Source organism: Homalodisca vitripennis, chromosome 1 (assembly GCF_021130785.1).
Source record: "Homalodisca vitripennis isolate AUS2020 chromosome 1, UT_GWSS_2.1, whole genome shotgun sequence".
Taxonomy (NCBI): domain Eukaryota; kingdom Metazoa; phylum Arthropoda; class Insecta; order Hemiptera; family Cicadellidae; genus Homalodisca; species Homalodisca vitripennis.
Genome location: NC_060207.1, coordinates 58,816,288 through 58,835,617, shown reverse-complemented (window position 1 = coordinate 58,835,617; position 19,330 = coordinate 58,816,288). Strand labels below are relative to the sequence as shown.

Here is a 19,330-nt window from a genome sequence, read left to right as displayed (position 1 = left end):
GGTATATGGTTTATGTGCAACAGGTTTCCTGTGTCAATTTTTCTGAGTAAATAATAATAGTGGTAATTATACAGATTATTTCCGTATTAATTAGACTATTTGCTAGTATGTCAAGTTATGATTTCATTTTGACAGGAAGTTCAGTATTGTTTTCAGGTTTAAAACTTAGAATTTGCCATATAGAAATATTAAAAATTGAGATCAATGGAGCTAATAAAAAATGTATCTGATCCACAGAGTTTACAATGTTGTAGATAAACCTATAAAGATATAATATGCAGGGCTTGTCCAATGTAGTGTATATGCTTAAAATATTTAAAGTAATCCATTTTCCTCACAAGGATATAAAAAACAGAATTTCTTTAGCCACTTCCGATCTACTTCATTACATTGCTAACATAGGCTAGGAGAAGAAACGTACAAATGAGAAACTGAGAGAAAGGCCACTAAATGGATATAAACATTACGACACAACTTTTAAGGATCCAATTCCGTGAAATACTGCCCTGTAGGCAAACGGTAGTAAATTCGAGGTGGATAGGTCGATGCTAACTGCCTGGCACAAGATACGTTCCGGTGCGAGATCGATATGAGCTGTCTGTGTGGCGAGATGCCTGCAGACCTAATCTGTCATGCTCACTGTGATAGCTGACTCACACAAGATACGTTCCGGTGCGAGATCGATATGAGATGTCTGTGTGGCGAGATGCTTGCAGACCTAATCTGTCATGCTCACTGTGATAGCTGACTCACACAAGATACGTTCCGGTGCGAGATTGATATGAGATGTCTGTGTGGCGAGATGCCTGCAGACCTAATCTGTCATGCTCACTGTGATAGCTGACTCACACAAGATACGTTCCGGTGCGAGATCGATATGAGATGTCTGTGTGGCGAGATGCCTGCAGACCTAATCTGTCATGCTCACTGTGATAGCTGACTCACACAAGATACGTTTCGGTGCGAGATCGATATGAGATGTCTGTGTGGCGAGATGCCTGTAGCCCTAATCTGTCATGCTCACTGTGATAGCTGACTCACACAAGATACGTTTCGGTGCGAGATCGATATGAGATGTCTGTGTGGCGAGATGCCTGCAGACCTAATCTGTCATGCTCACTGTGATAGCTGACTCACACAAGATACGTTTCGGTGCGAGATCGATATGAGATGTCTGTGTGGCGAGATGCCTGCAGACCTAATCTGTCATGCTCACTGTGATAGCTGACTCACACAAGATACGTTTCGGTGCGAGATCGATATGAGATGTCTGTGTGGCGAGATGCCTGCAGACCTAATCTGTCATGCTCACTGCAATAGGCGACTAACACAAGATACGTTCCGGTGCGAGATCGATATGAGATGTCTGTGTGGCGAGATGCCTGCAGACCTAATCTGTCATGCTCACTGTGATAGGCGACTCACACAAGATACGTTTCGGTGCGAGATCGATATGAGATGTCTGTGTGGCGAGATGCCTGCAGACCTAATCTGTCATGCTCACTGTGATAGCTGACTCACACAAGATACGTTTCGGTGCGAGATCGATATGAGATGTCTGTGTGGCGAGATGCCTGCAGACCTAATCTGTCATGCTCACTGTGATAGCTGACTCACACAAGATACGTTTCGGTGCGAGATCGATATGAGATGTCTGTGTGGCGAGATGCCTGCAGACCTAATCTGTCATGCTCACTGCAATAGGCGACTAACACAAGATACGTTCCGGTGCGAGATCGGTATGAGCTATCCGAGAGGCGAAGTGCCTGTAGACCTAATCTGTCATGCTCACTGCAATAGGCGACTAACACAAGATACGTTCCGGTGCGAGATCGATATGAGCTGTCTGTGTGGCGAGATGCCTGCAGACCTAATCTGTCATGCTCACTGTGATAGCTGACTCACACAAGATACGTTCCGGTGCGAGATCGATATGAGATGTCTGTGTGGCGAGATGCTTGCAGACCTAATCTGTCATGCTCACTGTGATAGCTGACTCACACAAGATACGTTCCGGTGCGAGATTGATATGAGATGTCTGTGTGGCGAGATGCCTGCAGACCTAATCTGTCATGCTCACTGTGATAGCTGACTCACACAAGATACGTTCCGGTGCGAGATCGATATGAGATGTCTGTGTGGCGAGATGCCTGCAGACCTAATCTGTCATGCTCACTGTGATAGCTGACTCACACAAGATACGTTTCGGTGCGAGATCGATATGAGATGTCTGTGTGGCGAGATGCCTGTAGCCCTAATCTGTCATGCTCACTGTGATAGCTGACTCACACAAGATACGTTTCGGTGCGAGATCGATATGAGATGTCTGTGTGGCGAGATGCCTGCAGACCTAATCTGTCATGCTCACTGTGATAGCTGACTCACACAAGATACGTTTCGGTGCGAGATCGATATGAGATGTCTGTGTGGCGAGATGCCTGCAGACCTAATCTGTCATGCTCACTGTGATAGCTGACTCACACAAGATACGTTTCGGTGCGAGATCGATATGAGATGTCTGTGTGGCGAGATGCCTGCAGACCTAATCTGTCATGCTCACTGCAATAGGCGACTAACACAAGATACGTTCCGGTGCGAGATCGATATGAGATGTCTGTGTGGCGAGATGCCTGCAGACCTAATCTGTCATGCTCACTGTAATAGGCGACTCACACAAGATACGTTTCGGTGCGAGATCGATATGAGATGTCTGTGTGGCGAGATGCCTGTAGACCTAATCTGTCATGCTCACTGTGATAGCTGACTCACACAAGATACGTTTCGGTGCGAGATCGATATGAGATGTCTGTGTGGCGAGATGCCTGCAGACCTAATCTGTCATGCTCACTGTGATAGCTGACTCACACAAGATACGTTTCGGTGCGAGATCGATATGAGATGTCTGTGTGGCGAGATGCCTGCAGACCTAATCTGTCATGCTCACTGCAATAGGCGACTAACACAAGATACGTTCCGGTGCGAGATCGGTATGAGCTGTCCGAGAGGCGAAGTGCCTGTAGACCTAATCTGTCATGCTCACTGCAATAGGCGACTAACACAAGATACGTTCCGGTGCGAGATCGATATGAGATATCTGTGTGGCGAGATGCCTGTAGACCTAATCTGTCATGCTCACTGTGATAGCTGACACACAATATACGTTCCGGTGCGAGATCGATATGAGATGTCTGTGTGGCGAGATGCCTGCAGACCTAATCTGTCATGCTCACTGTGATAGCTGACACACCATATACGTTCCGGTGCGAGATCGATATGAGATGTCTGTGTGGCGAGATGCCTGCAGACCTAATCTGTCATGCTCACTGCAATAGGCGACTAACACAATATACGTTCCGGTGCGAGATCGATATGAGATGTCTGTGTGGCGAGATGCCTGCAGACCTAATCTGTCATGCTCACTGTGATAGCTGACACACAATATACGTTCCGGTGCGAGATCGATATGAGATGTCTGTGTGGCGAGATGCCTGCAGACCTAATCTGTCATGCTCACTGTGATAGCTGACTCACACAAGATACGTTTCGGTGCGAGATCGATATGAGATATCTGTGTGGCGAGATGCCTGTAGACCTAATCTGTCATGCTCACTGTGATAGCTGACTCACACAAGATATGTTCTGGTGCGAGATCGATATGAACTGTCCGAGAAGCGAAGTGCCTGCAGACGGTATCACCACGTTACTGTGCTCAGACTGAAATGTTCACTTTCCTTATCCTTATGAGTGGCATATCTCTGGAATATCTCCAATTCTGGTTACAAATGTTTAATAATTCCGTAACGTAAAACTTTTTAGAAGGCAAATGGGTAGGCTTTGGACGTGTATGAGCACTTATGGTTCGAGTGAATTTTGTGTGCAGCACCAATGTTGAGTGTGCCTTATTGCCACGATCAAGAAAATCTATAAAAAAGTGTGTATATTCATTGCCATTGTTATTTACTACGGTCTTAGTATTTCTGTTCCATTGTTGATTTTGCCTTGTTTCCCGATCAAGATAAATGCTGGACTGAGAAGATAGATCACTTCTGTCAAAAGACAGTTAAGGTGGGTTTTACAGCAGTATTTCAATTTATAGTAAAAGTTAGATAGTATCTGTGTCTTTTATATGTAATACTTAATATTTGCTATAAAATGTACAGTTAAAAGTATATTTTTGGTACTAAATCTTTTAATTTCCTTATCTGGATATTTTCTTACTCTACGCTTAACAGCGGTTGTAGAATGGTTGAAAATAATAAGTGTTGTTACTATCAAGCTTACTCTATTCTCTGAAGACTATTAATAAATTAAACGTGTAGTTGTGCTGCCATAAAACAAATTTTACACAGAACAGTTGGGCAGACTCTTTCAATCATACTTCGCAACTTTAGACACCAACATGGGATATTTCGAGACCAGTGGGGCATAGCCTAGGGGATTTTCGAAATAAGAATAGGCCTACATTCATATCAGGGACCCTAAGGATGGTCATATAAAATTTCAGTACAATCGGCTGAATAATTCACGCGTGAAAGCAAGACAATCAAACACAGGCACTTTCGCAGAAGATCCGTGACTAAATTAGCTAAGAAGTATGCTAAAAACGATTTCGTTAAATTACTATTGTAAATCTGATACTTCACGAAGGCCACATTTTGGTGTTTATTATTACAGGTTTCATAAATAATTAATTCCAATGAACAAAATATCACATTTCTTTAGTTAACGTTAACGTTGGAAAGTTTAAAGCTTGATATTTCCCAGAATTATTGTCCGTTCCTCAGATATGTTTTTGTTCTATCCTGGGATCCTGTTATTTCTCGTCTTCATCTGGATTTACGTTATTACTTTAGTACATAATTTGAGTACGACTCCATTATATATACAAAACTTTAATTCCAAGAACTTTCCATAGCCTGAAGGCTTCTGGTGGAAGACATTTCCTAGTCGTTGAGATATCACACTACTGACAAGCTCGCTGACAGAAGCCAACATCTCCAGTTGTAAAATGATTTCTAGAAACTGTGATCTTCCAGATGACAATTGGGTCCCAAGGCTGATAGTCTCAAAAGACCCGAAGATAATAAAAGGTGAAAACCCCTAGTGCAGGGGCTCCAAAAGTTCAAGAATTTCTGGAGGCTACAAACTTTTCTGACGCCAAGAGCATCAGAGGTCAGAGGTCAAGAGTTCATGAAAGTCGAAAGTTCGCGTATGCCAGGGATTCTCAGGGCTCACGAAATTCTACAAATCGAAGGCTTCTAGCGGTTTAAATGCTTTCTGAGACCAGAAAATTTCCACATATGTGTCGATGTTTTCTTTCGTTCCTGTCCGACATAGTGCTAAGTCATGTTTTATTTTATCCCAAACTGTCATTTTACGGTTATTATCTACTTGTTCATTGCAGGTTCTTTTAGTTTTGTTGTAAAGCAGACAATAGTTTTGGAATCATATGGTTATCCTTCTTTATCATAACTTTATCATGAATTTAAAACTAATGAAAAATCTACTGATCAGGTTCATTGTACTCTCTTTGTTGCAGTTTACGAGAAGTGTATACACAATCTACACCATGACCATAAATGGCAGCAGGAGACCAGCCTGGGTAAGCGGGTTGGCCTGTACCGTCTCCAGGGCGAGGTGGGCCGCGGAAACTTCTCCTACGTCAAGATGGCCATCCACGAGCTTACCAAAGGTGAGAATAATTTTCTGATCTTCAGGGTTAATTGCATGGCTGTAGGTACTACAGGTTTCAAAACCAATGGTAGTGAACTATAGATATTAGTTTTATTCGTGAAATGTGATCATATTAAATGATACTGATATTACAGATACTCTGTGATTTAAGAAAGTAATATTTGTTTATAATTCAGTTGTTTGCCATTATATTTTGTCTGCAACTTAAAATGTATTATGTCGTTAAGACGTAACAAATATCCCCTCTGAATTGTCCATGCTTCGAATTCGTTGTCATAGGACTAATGTTTAATAACGTTCGTTGTTACCGCATTCTGGAATATTCTGAATCACCAGAGAACTAAATCACCACAGTAACTTCTTCTTAGCGCTGATAATAGTTGTTTCGAGACCCATGCGGGCTTAAATGCAAAAGTAAATGGACGATATGGATGATTGTCTGAGTGAGTTTTAAAATAGAATATATCGTGGAATACAAATATATTATTTTGGGTGATGTTCTTTTGTATGTTATTTAAGATCTGACATAAAAACTGAGTCGAACATTGGAGCTTTCATTGCTTCTAAGATTTGATCTTGCTGTGATTTTATCAAAACTATTCCAATAAAGTTAAATTCTTGTCTATGATTTGAAACAATTTAAAAAATAATTACCTCTTTGTTTGGTGCGGAATAGTGGTTGCAAATGTTGTTTTCTTTGTAAATGTGAATGGCAACTGAGATAGGACTTAAAACGTTGTGTATGTGCTACATCTATTATTTTGCAACTTGCAGCCGACATACGAAAATTAGATGTAATCATGAACAAGAAAGGAAAGGATACAATTCTAAATTAAACCAAACTAATTCTTTATCCATTCTACTGACTAAATGGAAGATTTTTATTTCCTCTGCTTACAATCATGCAGAAGAAATTGAATACAATTTGGCTACAGAATTATGTGTTCCCTAAGTCACACAAAAAATGTAAACATATTTTTATAATACTGCATAAATAACGGCTGTTTTGATACTTATGCACATAAAGTTATCTTTTTCATTACCTTGTAACAGTAATCTGAAAATTCAGCGGGCGCTTAATTCAAGTATATTTAGTGCGCTAACCTTAAAACTGTGTTATTGTTTCAATAGAAGTAAATGAAAAACACCCGAGTTTCATTTCGTAAAAGATTGACTCTTTACTTTGGATAAAAGTGAAATTAATACAAAAGAGAGGTAATATTGTGACAATGTATATGAAGGGTTGGTAAATAACACTATAAGATTATTATTTTAAATAAAACATGTTTAGACGTTTGATGAATGTAGGCCTATGTACAATAAATTCACTAAAAAGCATTAGTGATTTCTAAGTTTAGTCATACAATTTTTCGGGGGACATAATATAGTCGTTATTTTTTCTGATGCGGTATACCACATTTCAGGGTGGTTCAAAGAATATTCACTACCTCGTATGTTTACAAATTCTACACGTAATTCAGATTCTTCAAAATATGATTCGTTTAGAATCTGTCAAATGTTTTTAAATAATAACAATATAACTCATGAAATGTTTGAGTGACCGCGAAGTATTTTTACATAAACATTTTTGTAGTTAAAAATGACTGGAAGGGAATTAATATTTTTAAATATAAAATATAGCAACTTAAAATTCATTGTCAAATTGTATTAAAATGGCAAACAGGAAATGTGAATAAGTATAAACACGTCGTAAATAAACTATTATATTTCACGGATTAGCTTATAATCAGTATCAGATGCATAATGCTTGATAATTACTAATTAATGCTTATACTGTAATTATTTTATAATAACCATTGGTCAGACGTAACTTCACTTATGTGAAAACAATTTAAAATGCTTTCTGTTTCAATCAGTGTTTCTTTATATTTTGGAAATTCAGAACACTGATATTACTAAGACCGTGAAATTATGCTCCATTATAGATTATTTATCGACTTTAATTACACATAGTTACGAAAACACACTGATGTATTTTACAAATTATTTCACAGTTGGAAATAGTTTCGTAATATTTTTATAATAAAATCTACATATCCGTTATGAAGCCACACCAACACTTTCCTTAATCTTGTATAGAAACCGTAACTATTTTTATCACCTATTTGCAGTTTACATTCTTGCTTTCTTAAACAAACAGCATAACATCTGGCTATCGGCAGCTACGCTTACTAACTATACAGTATGAACTTTAAAAATGTTTTCCCAATGTAAGATTATTTATGTACTGTAGGCAAACACTACATAACCTTCATTATTTTTAAACAATACGTTTTAATAAAGGACATGATTGGATACATGGTACAACAGTGTGCAATTAGGTAACCTGTCCATTTTTTTGGTTAGTGAAATTGTCGTTAGGATCTTGTTATGAAATGATTAGCAGGATTGTCGTCTGCTGCGAATATAAGGTTGGACTCAGCGAATATAAGGTTAATTTTTTCAGTATTTCTGTAATCCTTTCACAATGCTGGTAATATAGACTTAATATATTGTATTTTTTTAACATTTTTAACAGGTAGATTTAAATTTTTCATACATTTTAAAACTTTTAATCTTCATGTATAACTGAGACAATTATTATAACTTACATACATCTATAGACATTTTAGAAAGTCTAAAGTAATTTTATAATGATTTTTGTTTTTGATCAGTTAGGAGTTGTGAATAATCAGCGTCTATGTTTTTCCTCATATTTACCCAAAAGTCCTAATAGTATTATAAATTTGAAAGTGCCTCTGTTTGTTTGTTTTGTTTTCACGCGTAAACTATTAAACCGAATGAACTGAAATTGTACATAAACATTCTTACGGATAAATTTAGGCCTTCTCTTAGTTCTAAAATCCGTCAGGGTTACGCCCCTCTGGTCTTTACAGCAACGAAAAAACCCATCTTGGTCTCTAAAGTTGTGAAATATTAATTGAAAAAGGCCGGTAAAATGTAATCAAGTGTTCTATACAAACATTGTTTTATGACAGAACAACCATATATTTATAAATTTAACAACTATTTTAAATTTGCATTATTTTACTTCGAATATATTATCTTTGAAGCAGATGGCAAGAACTATGCTAGATGAAAGTTCGCTGGGCTGTGCATTTGAACTTAACGTACCAATATCAACTCTACATCATCTCTAATCTGTGATATATATTTTCTTGGTCAAGAAACAAGTCAAAATCAACTATGAACAACAACAACAATAACAAAATAAATAACAAGGAAGTAAATTACAAAGGCCATCAATGTACACTTTTTGGTGTGTTTTCTTTTATCGTAACAACGAGACCTATGAAATGCGCAAGGAGCCGCGGGTAACTGCAACGCCTACTTAATTGGATACAAAACAGTGTGTAACTGCTAGCAGTGCAGATATTAAAGGCACAGCAACTGTAGTCTAACTTTTACTACACATTTAAAGACTGTTACGAAACCTATCTTAGTTGTCATTTGACATAAGTAGGCTTTTTCAGAGCTGGGTGTATATATATATATATATATATATATATATATATATATATATATATATATATATTCTTGGTCGGGAAAAGGAAAAATCAACTATGGAACAAAAAGTACTAAGACCGACTAAATTACAACGGCCATAATTATGCACTTTACATAATTTCTTGATTGTAGCAAGAAGAGAAACTCAACATTGGTGTCGGAAATATAATTTACTAGAACCATAAGTGCTCATGCAGATGCAAAACCTACGAAATTGCGCGCGAAACCGCGGGTAACTGCTAGTACACAATATTTTCTAATATAATTTTCCCCACATCTTTAAGACGTCACTAATCTTCTGTTAAACCAGTTTGTCGGTTATCTACTAGTTTCAAGTTATTTCTCCCCTAGCTACTGCCTTTTGGATAACGTCTAGTACCTCTCTGGCTTTACATGTTAGTGCTATAATAACTGCACACTCATTGGTGGTGGATCCAGTAGCTACCATTTGTCCGCAGGATTGTTTTCACCTTTCGTAAACTGTATAAATATGTATTTTTTTGTCTTACGTTCACCATGCTTCTGCGTGTGTCTTCTGCAAGGTGAATGTCAATGACTCGAATAGGGGAATAGATGCGACGGTGATTGTGGTCGATGGTTCTATTGAAATTTTGTAAACGTTTCTAACTATGATTATGATACACTTTCCCCGAATTTAAGACTTAATGGACATGTAATCGTTCTGACTATGTAGCACCTGATTTTTAATCAGTTTTCGTTCTATAAAATAAAACTGATGGCCTTAATGTAAAAAGTTGTAAGTCTCATCACTGATAAAATTGATTATATGGGAGATGTCAAGGAATGAATGAATGAATGAAATACGCTCGGACCTAGGACAGTTATGCAAAGTTTAATTAGCTTGAACCTCGCTTGAGGTCAGATTGAAAAAAAAATTGGAAGGAATCAGCAGTCGGGCTCGACAACAGAATCAGTCATATATGAGCTCAATGATCGCGCTAGACGAGCCTTTACCTTCTTGTCTATAACTTGCCTGAAAGCTCTAGTAGAGACATCGATTCGAATAAGAGGTACTACGACCTTGAGAAGAATTAAGATCTGATAGTCATCCTTTGTCCAATTATAGATATTTGTTACCTGAAAACTGCACGAATTGGTAAACAATCTGCCAACAGACCACGTCCTCTTAAGCTTGTCTTGATGACTCCTCTCAACTCTGTTAATGTTCTAAAGTCATTATCTACTTTTGATTTCACGGATGTGAATACGCATTTTGATGATGTCTCCATTACCAGAGATTGCACTGACCATGAACGCAAGTTGCTCAAGGAACTCCTCAAAGAATTAGTTGAGCGGAAGATGAGTGGTGAAACAGACCTCAGCCTTAAGTACTTCAATGGTATTCCAAAAATTGTAAAAAGCAAAAAACTAATTAAGTTAAAGGTCAGCCAAGCATCTTATTGTACAATCGGAATGTAAATTTAATGGGTTCCATACAATGAATGACATATTGAAAAGTCTATAGTTTCCTGTATTTATGATATTATATGACTCACTGAGTCTAACCTTTCCTCTGAAATTTCCAATTATGAACTTGGGTTTTCCTCCTACAGAGTCTACCTGATGGACAGATCTGCGGATCTGCCCAAACTAGTACAAAATCTAGCGGTGGAGATGTTCTCATTACAGTTACCTCCGAGATAAAGCCTCAAATCACTCCTACTTCAAATATTGACATTGAGAGTGCCTACATTTCTGTGGAGCTTTCTCCTGAGGTTTTTCATGTCTTTAGTATTGTGTATATTCTACTCTTTTCGCCTGCCTTAAAGTACATGCTCGTATGCGACTTTGTAGATGAAGTTATGTTATCTCATCATGGAGGTTATCTCATCTCTAACTTTATTTGATGATTTCAACTAACTAATAAATAGCCAAAAGTACTATTCCTAGTAAACAGTGGCAAATTCTGTACATCCAAAGGACAACACCAGCAATACTCCGGTTAATATACACGAGATTCAACAACAATCAATAAAAATGAATAACAAGGGTACAAATATAGAGACAGATAAAACAAAATGACAATGCGTTCGGTGAAACACAAAACACATATTGCATATATGGCACAGTATGGTATCGTTGTAAAGAACCTATCCTTCACAACTGTTCCTCAAAAGGTGACCACACTATTCGATGCTCTGTAGTTTGTGATCTAGGTATTATCTTTGATACCTCTCCCTGTCTCCAGGGGCAAATTGAAAAAGAGTATTCCAGAGCCAACAGGACGCTTAGCTTCCTTTACACAATTCGTGCAAATGAACATATTTCATATTTGGAAATGATAAAATGGAGATTTTTACGTTTTTTTTGGAACGAAATTTGGTTTCGCCTATACTGAAGTGCCATTTGAAAACCTTGCTAATTATCTTGAACTCATGTCCATATTCAGTAAAAGACGACTTTAGGACACCACATTTCCGTTCAAGCTTCTTAACCATTTTATTGACTCTCCTCAGTCGGATCGATTTCCGCATCCTTAACTGATACTCGCCCTAGAGACATCTTTGGCAGGCAACATAATATAAACTAGGAGTACTTTGCTGCTCTATCTCGACTCCAACGCCTAGGCAATGAACTCTTCTCTAAATTGGAATTCCTTGAAGAAATGAGGGTAATTACTTTCAAGAGGAGGGGTTTCCAGTTTTTCAATCGCACGTGAATGAAGACTTTCCTTATTTTGACTGGATGTTTTGTTATTGTTAAATTGTTTGCAATGTCTGCTACATGAGCTTAATGTGATTCACATTATTTTTTTATTTAATATGTTTATTTTTTGTTATGTATTGTTGAAAGATTGTTGTACCGTTGATAAATAAATAAATAAAATGACATATATTGAAATTTGTGTTGAGGCTTATACAAGAAAAACACTCCGGGGCATAAAATATTTTTATATCATACTGGACAAATAACAACTGTTGTTGATACTTAAGTTGGTCCATAAAGTGATGGGATTGTTTTTCGTTTCATTATAACAGAGATTTTAAAAATCAGCTGATACGCAATTCAAGTTTTTTCAGTGCACTAACCTCAAACTGTTAGTCTTCTTCTTCTCTTCTTGTTATTGTTTCAGAAGAAGTAAATACAAAAAATACAGCTGAATTTATGTGTAGAATTGACATTTTTACTATGTTGAATAATAATTTAATAAAACGTGCAACTTTGATTCTTATTTTCCGTAAGATAAAACCCGTTGTTCACCATACGGAATAACAGTGTATTTAGGCGCCTAATCGCATTTCCAAACTCGGGCTCGTCTCATTCATAAAACACGATTGCGCACCAAAAACAACACTTTTTCCTAGTGATGTTATAATATCGGATTAAGTTTATTAGATATCGGTCTACTGCAGCAGAAGCCCAGTGCCCAGTACGCGTGTGCCACTTGTCTAAGCCGCTGCGCTTATTTGATTATCCTCGACACGGGTCACTCACGTATTGGTAGCACTTGTAGCGAAGCCCTCCCCCTCTCCACACCCTTACATAATGCCAGTTTACAAAATGCTGAGAAGCCACAGGACTGTATCACGCCCACTTACCTCTACAAGATTGATCCTGGTCAGGTCTAGCCTTCTTGTCCATTCATCAAGAGGCTTCTTTTTACGTTGCATACATCAACGTTGCAGATTTCGTATTATGTCCTGGGCAATAACATTTACAAAAAGTGTTGGATGTCTTTATTAAACAACATGACATGGGTGTAAAAATGTAGTATTAAAATATTTTGTTTCCATTAAACATTCTCCAAAATTGGGAGAGAGTAACTAAACATTTGTAAATAGTCATTTCCATCTTGCAACCCATAAAATGGAGGTGCAATAAAACAATCCAATACCACTCTCAGCGAACTGCTCACATGTGTTTCTACCCGTCTGTTAAGTTATATTTATATTATAAGCGCAGTAACACTACGGTCAGTCGTAGGTGGTTAGTAGACGAATGAAGACGTATTGTGACCTGTATTCAGTAGTTCTGTTTTAATGATTAGTGTTTTGTATAGTTTTTTATTAAGTGCATGTTTATAGAGTTAGTGAAGTTGACAAACAACATGTAGGTTGTGATTCCTGACTTAGGCGTGCCACAACGCTTTGGTAAGATTTGTTTATTTTAACTTAGTTTGTAATATTATGTATTAGGTTAGTTATTTACCTGAAGAAGAGATCAGATTGCAGATCTCGAAACGTAGTGTTACTGATTTATTGTTTCACTGAACGATGGCAAATGTCCGGAAAAATCCTGTTTCCTTCACATGTATGTCAATGAAAAGATTTTTAAAAGGGTTTTAATTACTTTTCATTACATTAATATATATAGATAACCCTGTAAGTGGAGTTAATAACATAACAAACATATATATATATATATATTATATATATATTATATATATATATATACCTTAATATATATATAATATATATATATATACCTTAATATATATATATATATATATATATTAATATATATATATATATATATATATATATATATATATATATATACACATCGAGTAGTGATTGACAGTGTGGGGCTGGAGGAGAACAACAGTCAGCTGCTGTTGAGTGGGCTGTCCACTTTGGAGTGTTGTGAGGGCTCGTGGGCTAAGGTATGCTGCCATATCGTGCAGTAGTGATTGGCAGTGTGGGGCTGGAGGAGAACAATAGTCAGCTACTGTTGAGTGGGCTGTCCACTTTAGAGTGTTTTGAGGGTCGTGGGCTAAGGTATGATGCCATACCGTGCAGTAGTTATTGGCAGTGTGGGGCTGGAGGAGAACAACAGTCAGCTACTGTTGAGTGGGCTGTCCACTTTGGAGTGTTGTGAGGGCTCGTGGGCTAATTACGCTCCCATATCCTGTAGTAGTGATTGGCAGTGTGGGGCTGGAGGAGAACAACAGTCAGCTACTGTTGAGTGGGCTGTCCACTTTGGAGTGTTTTGAGGGTCGTGGGCTAAGGTATGATGCCATATCGTGCAGTAGTTATTGGCAGTGTGGGGCTGGAGGAGAACAACAGTCAGCTACTGTTGAGTGGGCTGTCCACTTTGGAGTGTTGTGAGGGCTCGTGGGCTAAGGTACGCTGCCATACCGTGCAGTAGTGATTGGCAGTGTGGGGCTGGAGGAGAACAATAGTCAGCTACTGTTGAGTGGGCTGTCCACTTTGGAGTGTTTTGAGGGTTGTGGGCTAAGGTACGCTGCCATATTGTGCAGTAGTGTATAGTGATTGACAGTGTGGGGCTAGAGGAGGACAACAGTCAGCTACTGTTGGTGGCTGTCCACTTTGGAGTGTTTAGCTCGGACCTGCGGTTGTCTCAGTGGCTGTAGTGTTTGTGATACTGAGTATTCCACAAAGACATAAAATAAATTGTACAGTAAGTAGTCTCTCAATAATCCGCCACAATTCAGACGAGACATGTCTGAGATTCGTCAAAAAGCTGAATTACTCGAGTTTTATTGAAAAAGACCTTTAAATTACATAATATAATGTATTGTTACTTAAAAAGTAAATTCTTATCATGAAGATGTACAATTGTTGTTAAATTTTGTTGTTATTCTTTCTTTCTAAACTTTTCGGCCTGGAGCATTTTATTGCACGAGTGTTTTTTTTAATAGCTTCCAAAATGTCCACTTTCGTGGGCATTATACGCCTGGTCCGGACCAAGTTTCAAATCACTAACAACTTTTAGAAACTTTTGTTTATAATTTCTGATTCATATAAAAACGTAATAAAATGCTGATTCTTATATCAGATAATATTTCCAACCACTAATAATGTCACAGTACAGTATAACCTCATTGTGTTATTATCATTAACTATACAATACAAAATTTATCAACTTAAAACAATACAAAAACTGACTAACCACCATAAATTATGAACGACAAAATAAGCAGACAAATAAAAATTATCATAAAAGATTTCACATACTTCCTCTATCATATGTAGACTATTCAAAACGGGAAAACAATGCTGTTAAATACACTGTCGTTATGAGCTGGGATCGCAAATTGATGACACCCTGCCGTTTGTCTATTGGCCGGATTTCTGGGAGGACCAGGGGACTGGTGCAGGGCTGGACTATAGAGGGACTACTGTACTTCATAATGTTTACATCACATTATACTGTATGAACTGATACACACAATGTCATTGATTATTTTCACAATTTATAGCATTGAACAAATCATTGGGTTAAATATACAGATATGAAAAAAGTAGAAAGTGAGAATTTATTTGTTTGGCGTTTCAGAAACTATCTGCACAAAATGAATATGTAGACGAAATTCTAAAGTTAATCTCTCATATTATATTAAACTCTCATTTTTGTTTTTAATTTAATTTACAAAAACTACATAAACACATCTTTGGTGGAATTGATATCAAAACAAAAACAATAAAATTGTACAATAAAGACAAATCTAAATCTAACTGGCTTGACTAAAACATTCCAAATAAAAATGTGCATTTAGATGCACATTTTATTTTTTTATTTTTTTTTTAGACAAAATTCGCCTTGCAACTGCTGCAGAAGATGAAAATAGTGTTTTATTATAGAATTGTATGCAAAATACTAATCATTAGGTCAGTCTATGTCTACCGGTCTAAGACCAAATATAGCGGATTAAAACCAATATACAAATGTCTATTCTCATGAAAAGCATGAAATTCGTTTTATGTAGATGTCTTGTAAATCTATCTATTGCAATCACCTCATGGCGGAATTCCCATGGGATTGTTTTACATTTTCTCCAATCATGGACCTTGGAACCCCAAACCACCAAACGTACATAAGTACAAAATTATGTATGCATTGCCTTGCAAACACGTTAACTGCCTTAATTTTGTATAATATGTTACTCTAAATTTAAAAATTTAAAACTGTTTAGTGCCTCAAAACCAAACTTGAATTTAATTTCACACAGTTGTATTCCTGCAGGAGAGGGAACCTCCAAACTGTGCTAATAGTACCAAGCTGATGTGTAATTACAGTAGTTTAATTGTTATGTTAACAAAAATTTTTAGTTTTGATTATGAAGGATTTAAACATTACCAAATCAATGTTCCCAACTCTTTATCAGTGGAAAGTGAACATAATAAAGATTTACTGGCATTATTTAATAGCTCTTACCCATTTACTACTTAATATTTAATGCCATACATTTTTGTGGTAAAATCATACTAATAAAACTCTGAATGTTAACTTAGTTTCATTTATTAGATACACTGAGCTAAAAATATGGTATCAGTGTCATAAGATATGCTTATCTGTTACAGCAGATTATGGCATGTTCCCAAACATCCCTTTGCTAGGATTTCTTTTTCTCCATGAATCACCTTCACAGTCTTCTTACAATATGCCAGTAGTTTATTTCCATCATATGCACTCATCTTAATATCCTTATACTCATTCTGATATCCCATACTCGTCCTAATATCCTGATATCTTATACTCTTCCTGATATCCTTCAGATCGGTAGTATATTGTTAATATAATGGTATTTTTCAGATAATTCCATTGTTTTTGAACTAATATCTCATGTAAAATATTACAGAGAGAGTTGCGATTAAGGTGCTGGACAAGGCTAAGCTGACAGCTAAAGCACGGCGCATGCTCACACGCGAGATTGCCAGCATGGAGAGAGTACACCATCCGAACATCATCAGGTAAACACATGCCATCTCATTATAGATTGTAACTTTGGATCAAATGAAAAAAATAAAACTGGGTTATTTGTAACAATTAATTAATTGAGCTTCTTCATCTATGCTTATTTAATAACCAATTAATAATTCAATCTGGGGCACTGCAGCAAACTATTAATATACTAGGCTTAATATATAAAGCACAAAATTATTTCAATACAAAAAATATCTAAAACTATGGCCTTTGAATATCAGTAAGATTTTAATTGTTTAATTGTTGTTCATTGTTATAAATTACATTAGCTGTTTATGGATTATTTACAGAAATATTCTAGTCCAGTAGAACATCTATGAACTTAAGTTGATATACAGGTTGTACGAGGTAGTGGAAACGTACAGCAAGCTCCATCTTGTGATGGAGTTTGCCAATGGAGGTGAACTGTTCAACAAGCTGACAACGGAAGGAAAGCTGGGAGAACCAGAAGCTAAAGCCATCTTCATACAGCTGCTGTCTGCAGTAAAACACATTGTGAGTATAATTTTGGTAACTTTTACTCATGCGAAGAATTACAAAATCAAGACGGGTAAGATTGCTTAAGAATCTCAATAAAGTGGGATGCTGCTTACAGGAAGAAAAATGTTGTGTAATATATACAGTGAATTATCTGTATTGTTGTGCAAATCAGAACTAGTTTGGCCCATTCAGACTTTACAACTAATTTTAAATGATAAGACCAGTTAAACTAGAATGTTTATATTTCTTTTGTAAGGTATAAGATGAAAGATGATAACTAGTACAGTATGGAAACTCCCTGTAGTTGATTTTCATTACTTAATCTCAATCAGTTGTAAGAAGTAACTGTGATGGTCCAGGTTAAAATATTAACCTGGTTTTTTAACCTCTTAGGTGTTGTCCTGATTGTTGACTCTCAATTTTCTCAAACTGTTTGTTGTTTTAAACAGTGTTGCCACAGATTTTTAGTCTGTGGTGTTACTGATGCATTTTAGCCTGAGCCAACTATTTGCTATAACTGTTTGGTAGTTCTTGTGTTTATGAGGATCAGTGCATGATTACCTAGATGTGTCACATTCACAAGCTGAACAACAACCAAAGTAGGCTTTTAACACCCAGTCAATGTGGATCAAAATTCTATAATCACAAGTTTTATCCCTTATTTATCTGTATTATAATATAATACAGATAAATAAGATATTATCTTATTTCCAAATACTTGCACAACACTGAAACACAACATTAACAGTAATGGAGGAGTAAAGAAATTACTATGTTATACATAGTACTTGTCTTCAGATGACATGCTATTCGTCATAGGTGATTGGTTTAATAATATGTCGATCTGGGGTAAAACTCATATTTTAAAATCAATCTTAAAAAAGTAATTTGATTAAATCAACAGTTTTAATATAATATTCTAGTATTAAATTAAGTTACATTTTTTATCTATGTTACAATCCTAATTACCTTACAATTTATTTTATACTCTGATATGATATTTTATACAGCATGAGCGCAACATCATCCACAGAGACATCAAAGCTGAGAACGTGTTTCTAGGGCCGAGAGGTGTGGTCAAACTTGGGGACTTTGGCTTCAGCACACAACTCACATCTGGTACTTACACATAGCTTAATTGTTGTGAATCTTTTATAGACTAAAGATTAATATAAAAAGCAGATATTCCTGAAAAGGGTTATTACTGAGGGTTAGAAAAGAAGGATTTAAATTCAAGAGTTGTTCTAACATTAACTAACAGAGAGTAATGTAAAATAAACTTGAAAGATATGAGGTGTATTAGCTATAAATTAGTCCCCATTCTTAAACATATCTATTGTGACTAATATAGATAAATATTCAATTAAACTAAGCCACTTTAGAAAAGATACATTGTTACATTTAACAAACAAGGAACAAACGGTATTTAATACAGTAAAATTAAAAACAAGAGTTAGTTGACTATTCCACAATAAAACTAGTTTCAATGAGCTGATTCAATGAAGTGAGGCAATATAAACATAAATAAATGCAGAAACGTATTCTGACTTTCAATATAACTTATTAATTGATCGTGTCTGCCCAGAATTCGTCCAACAATATCCAGCTGAACAACAATAATGTGATCAATAGTCTACATAGTGTGGATGAAGGGGAGTAGTTGCCGAAATTTCCAGAGCAAAAATATTACTGCAAAAACAATACTTTGCGACTGAAACGTTAACCCATTTTTCAAACTAAGTTAAGCAATTTATTCAAAATTAAAAACTGATAGAAACAAGTACAAAAATAAACAAAAATTATAGAGATATAACAAACAAAAAAGTTAATGAGCAACTTTTTAATAAACAATTTAAGTAGACTGTATTAAATTACATCAATAGGACTACTGTATACAACAAGATGTGGCTCAGAAACAACCAATAAATCTTTTTTAGAT

The 19,330-nt window shown here is 36.4% G+C and overlaps 1 protein-coding gene across 1 annotated transcript in view; it reads left to right on the top strand.

Moving 5' to 3' along the window:
- The window catches only part of LOC124362353 (serine/threonine-protein kinase NIM1-like), a 46,832-nt gene that overhangs the window by 17,462 nt on the left and 10,040 nt on the right, over positions 1-19,330 (top strand). The window contains exons 2-5 of the mRNA XM_046816789.1: positions 5,540-5,692; positions 16,787-16,898; positions 17,250-17,406; positions 18,402-18,510. Coding sequence (XP_046672745.1) covers positions 5,540-5,692; positions 16,787-16,898; positions 17,250-17,406; positions 18,402-18,510 — 531 coding nt within the window. The remainder of the gene's footprint in view (positions 1-5,539; positions 5,693-16,786; positions 16,899-17,249; positions 17,407-18,401; positions 18,511-19,330) is intronic.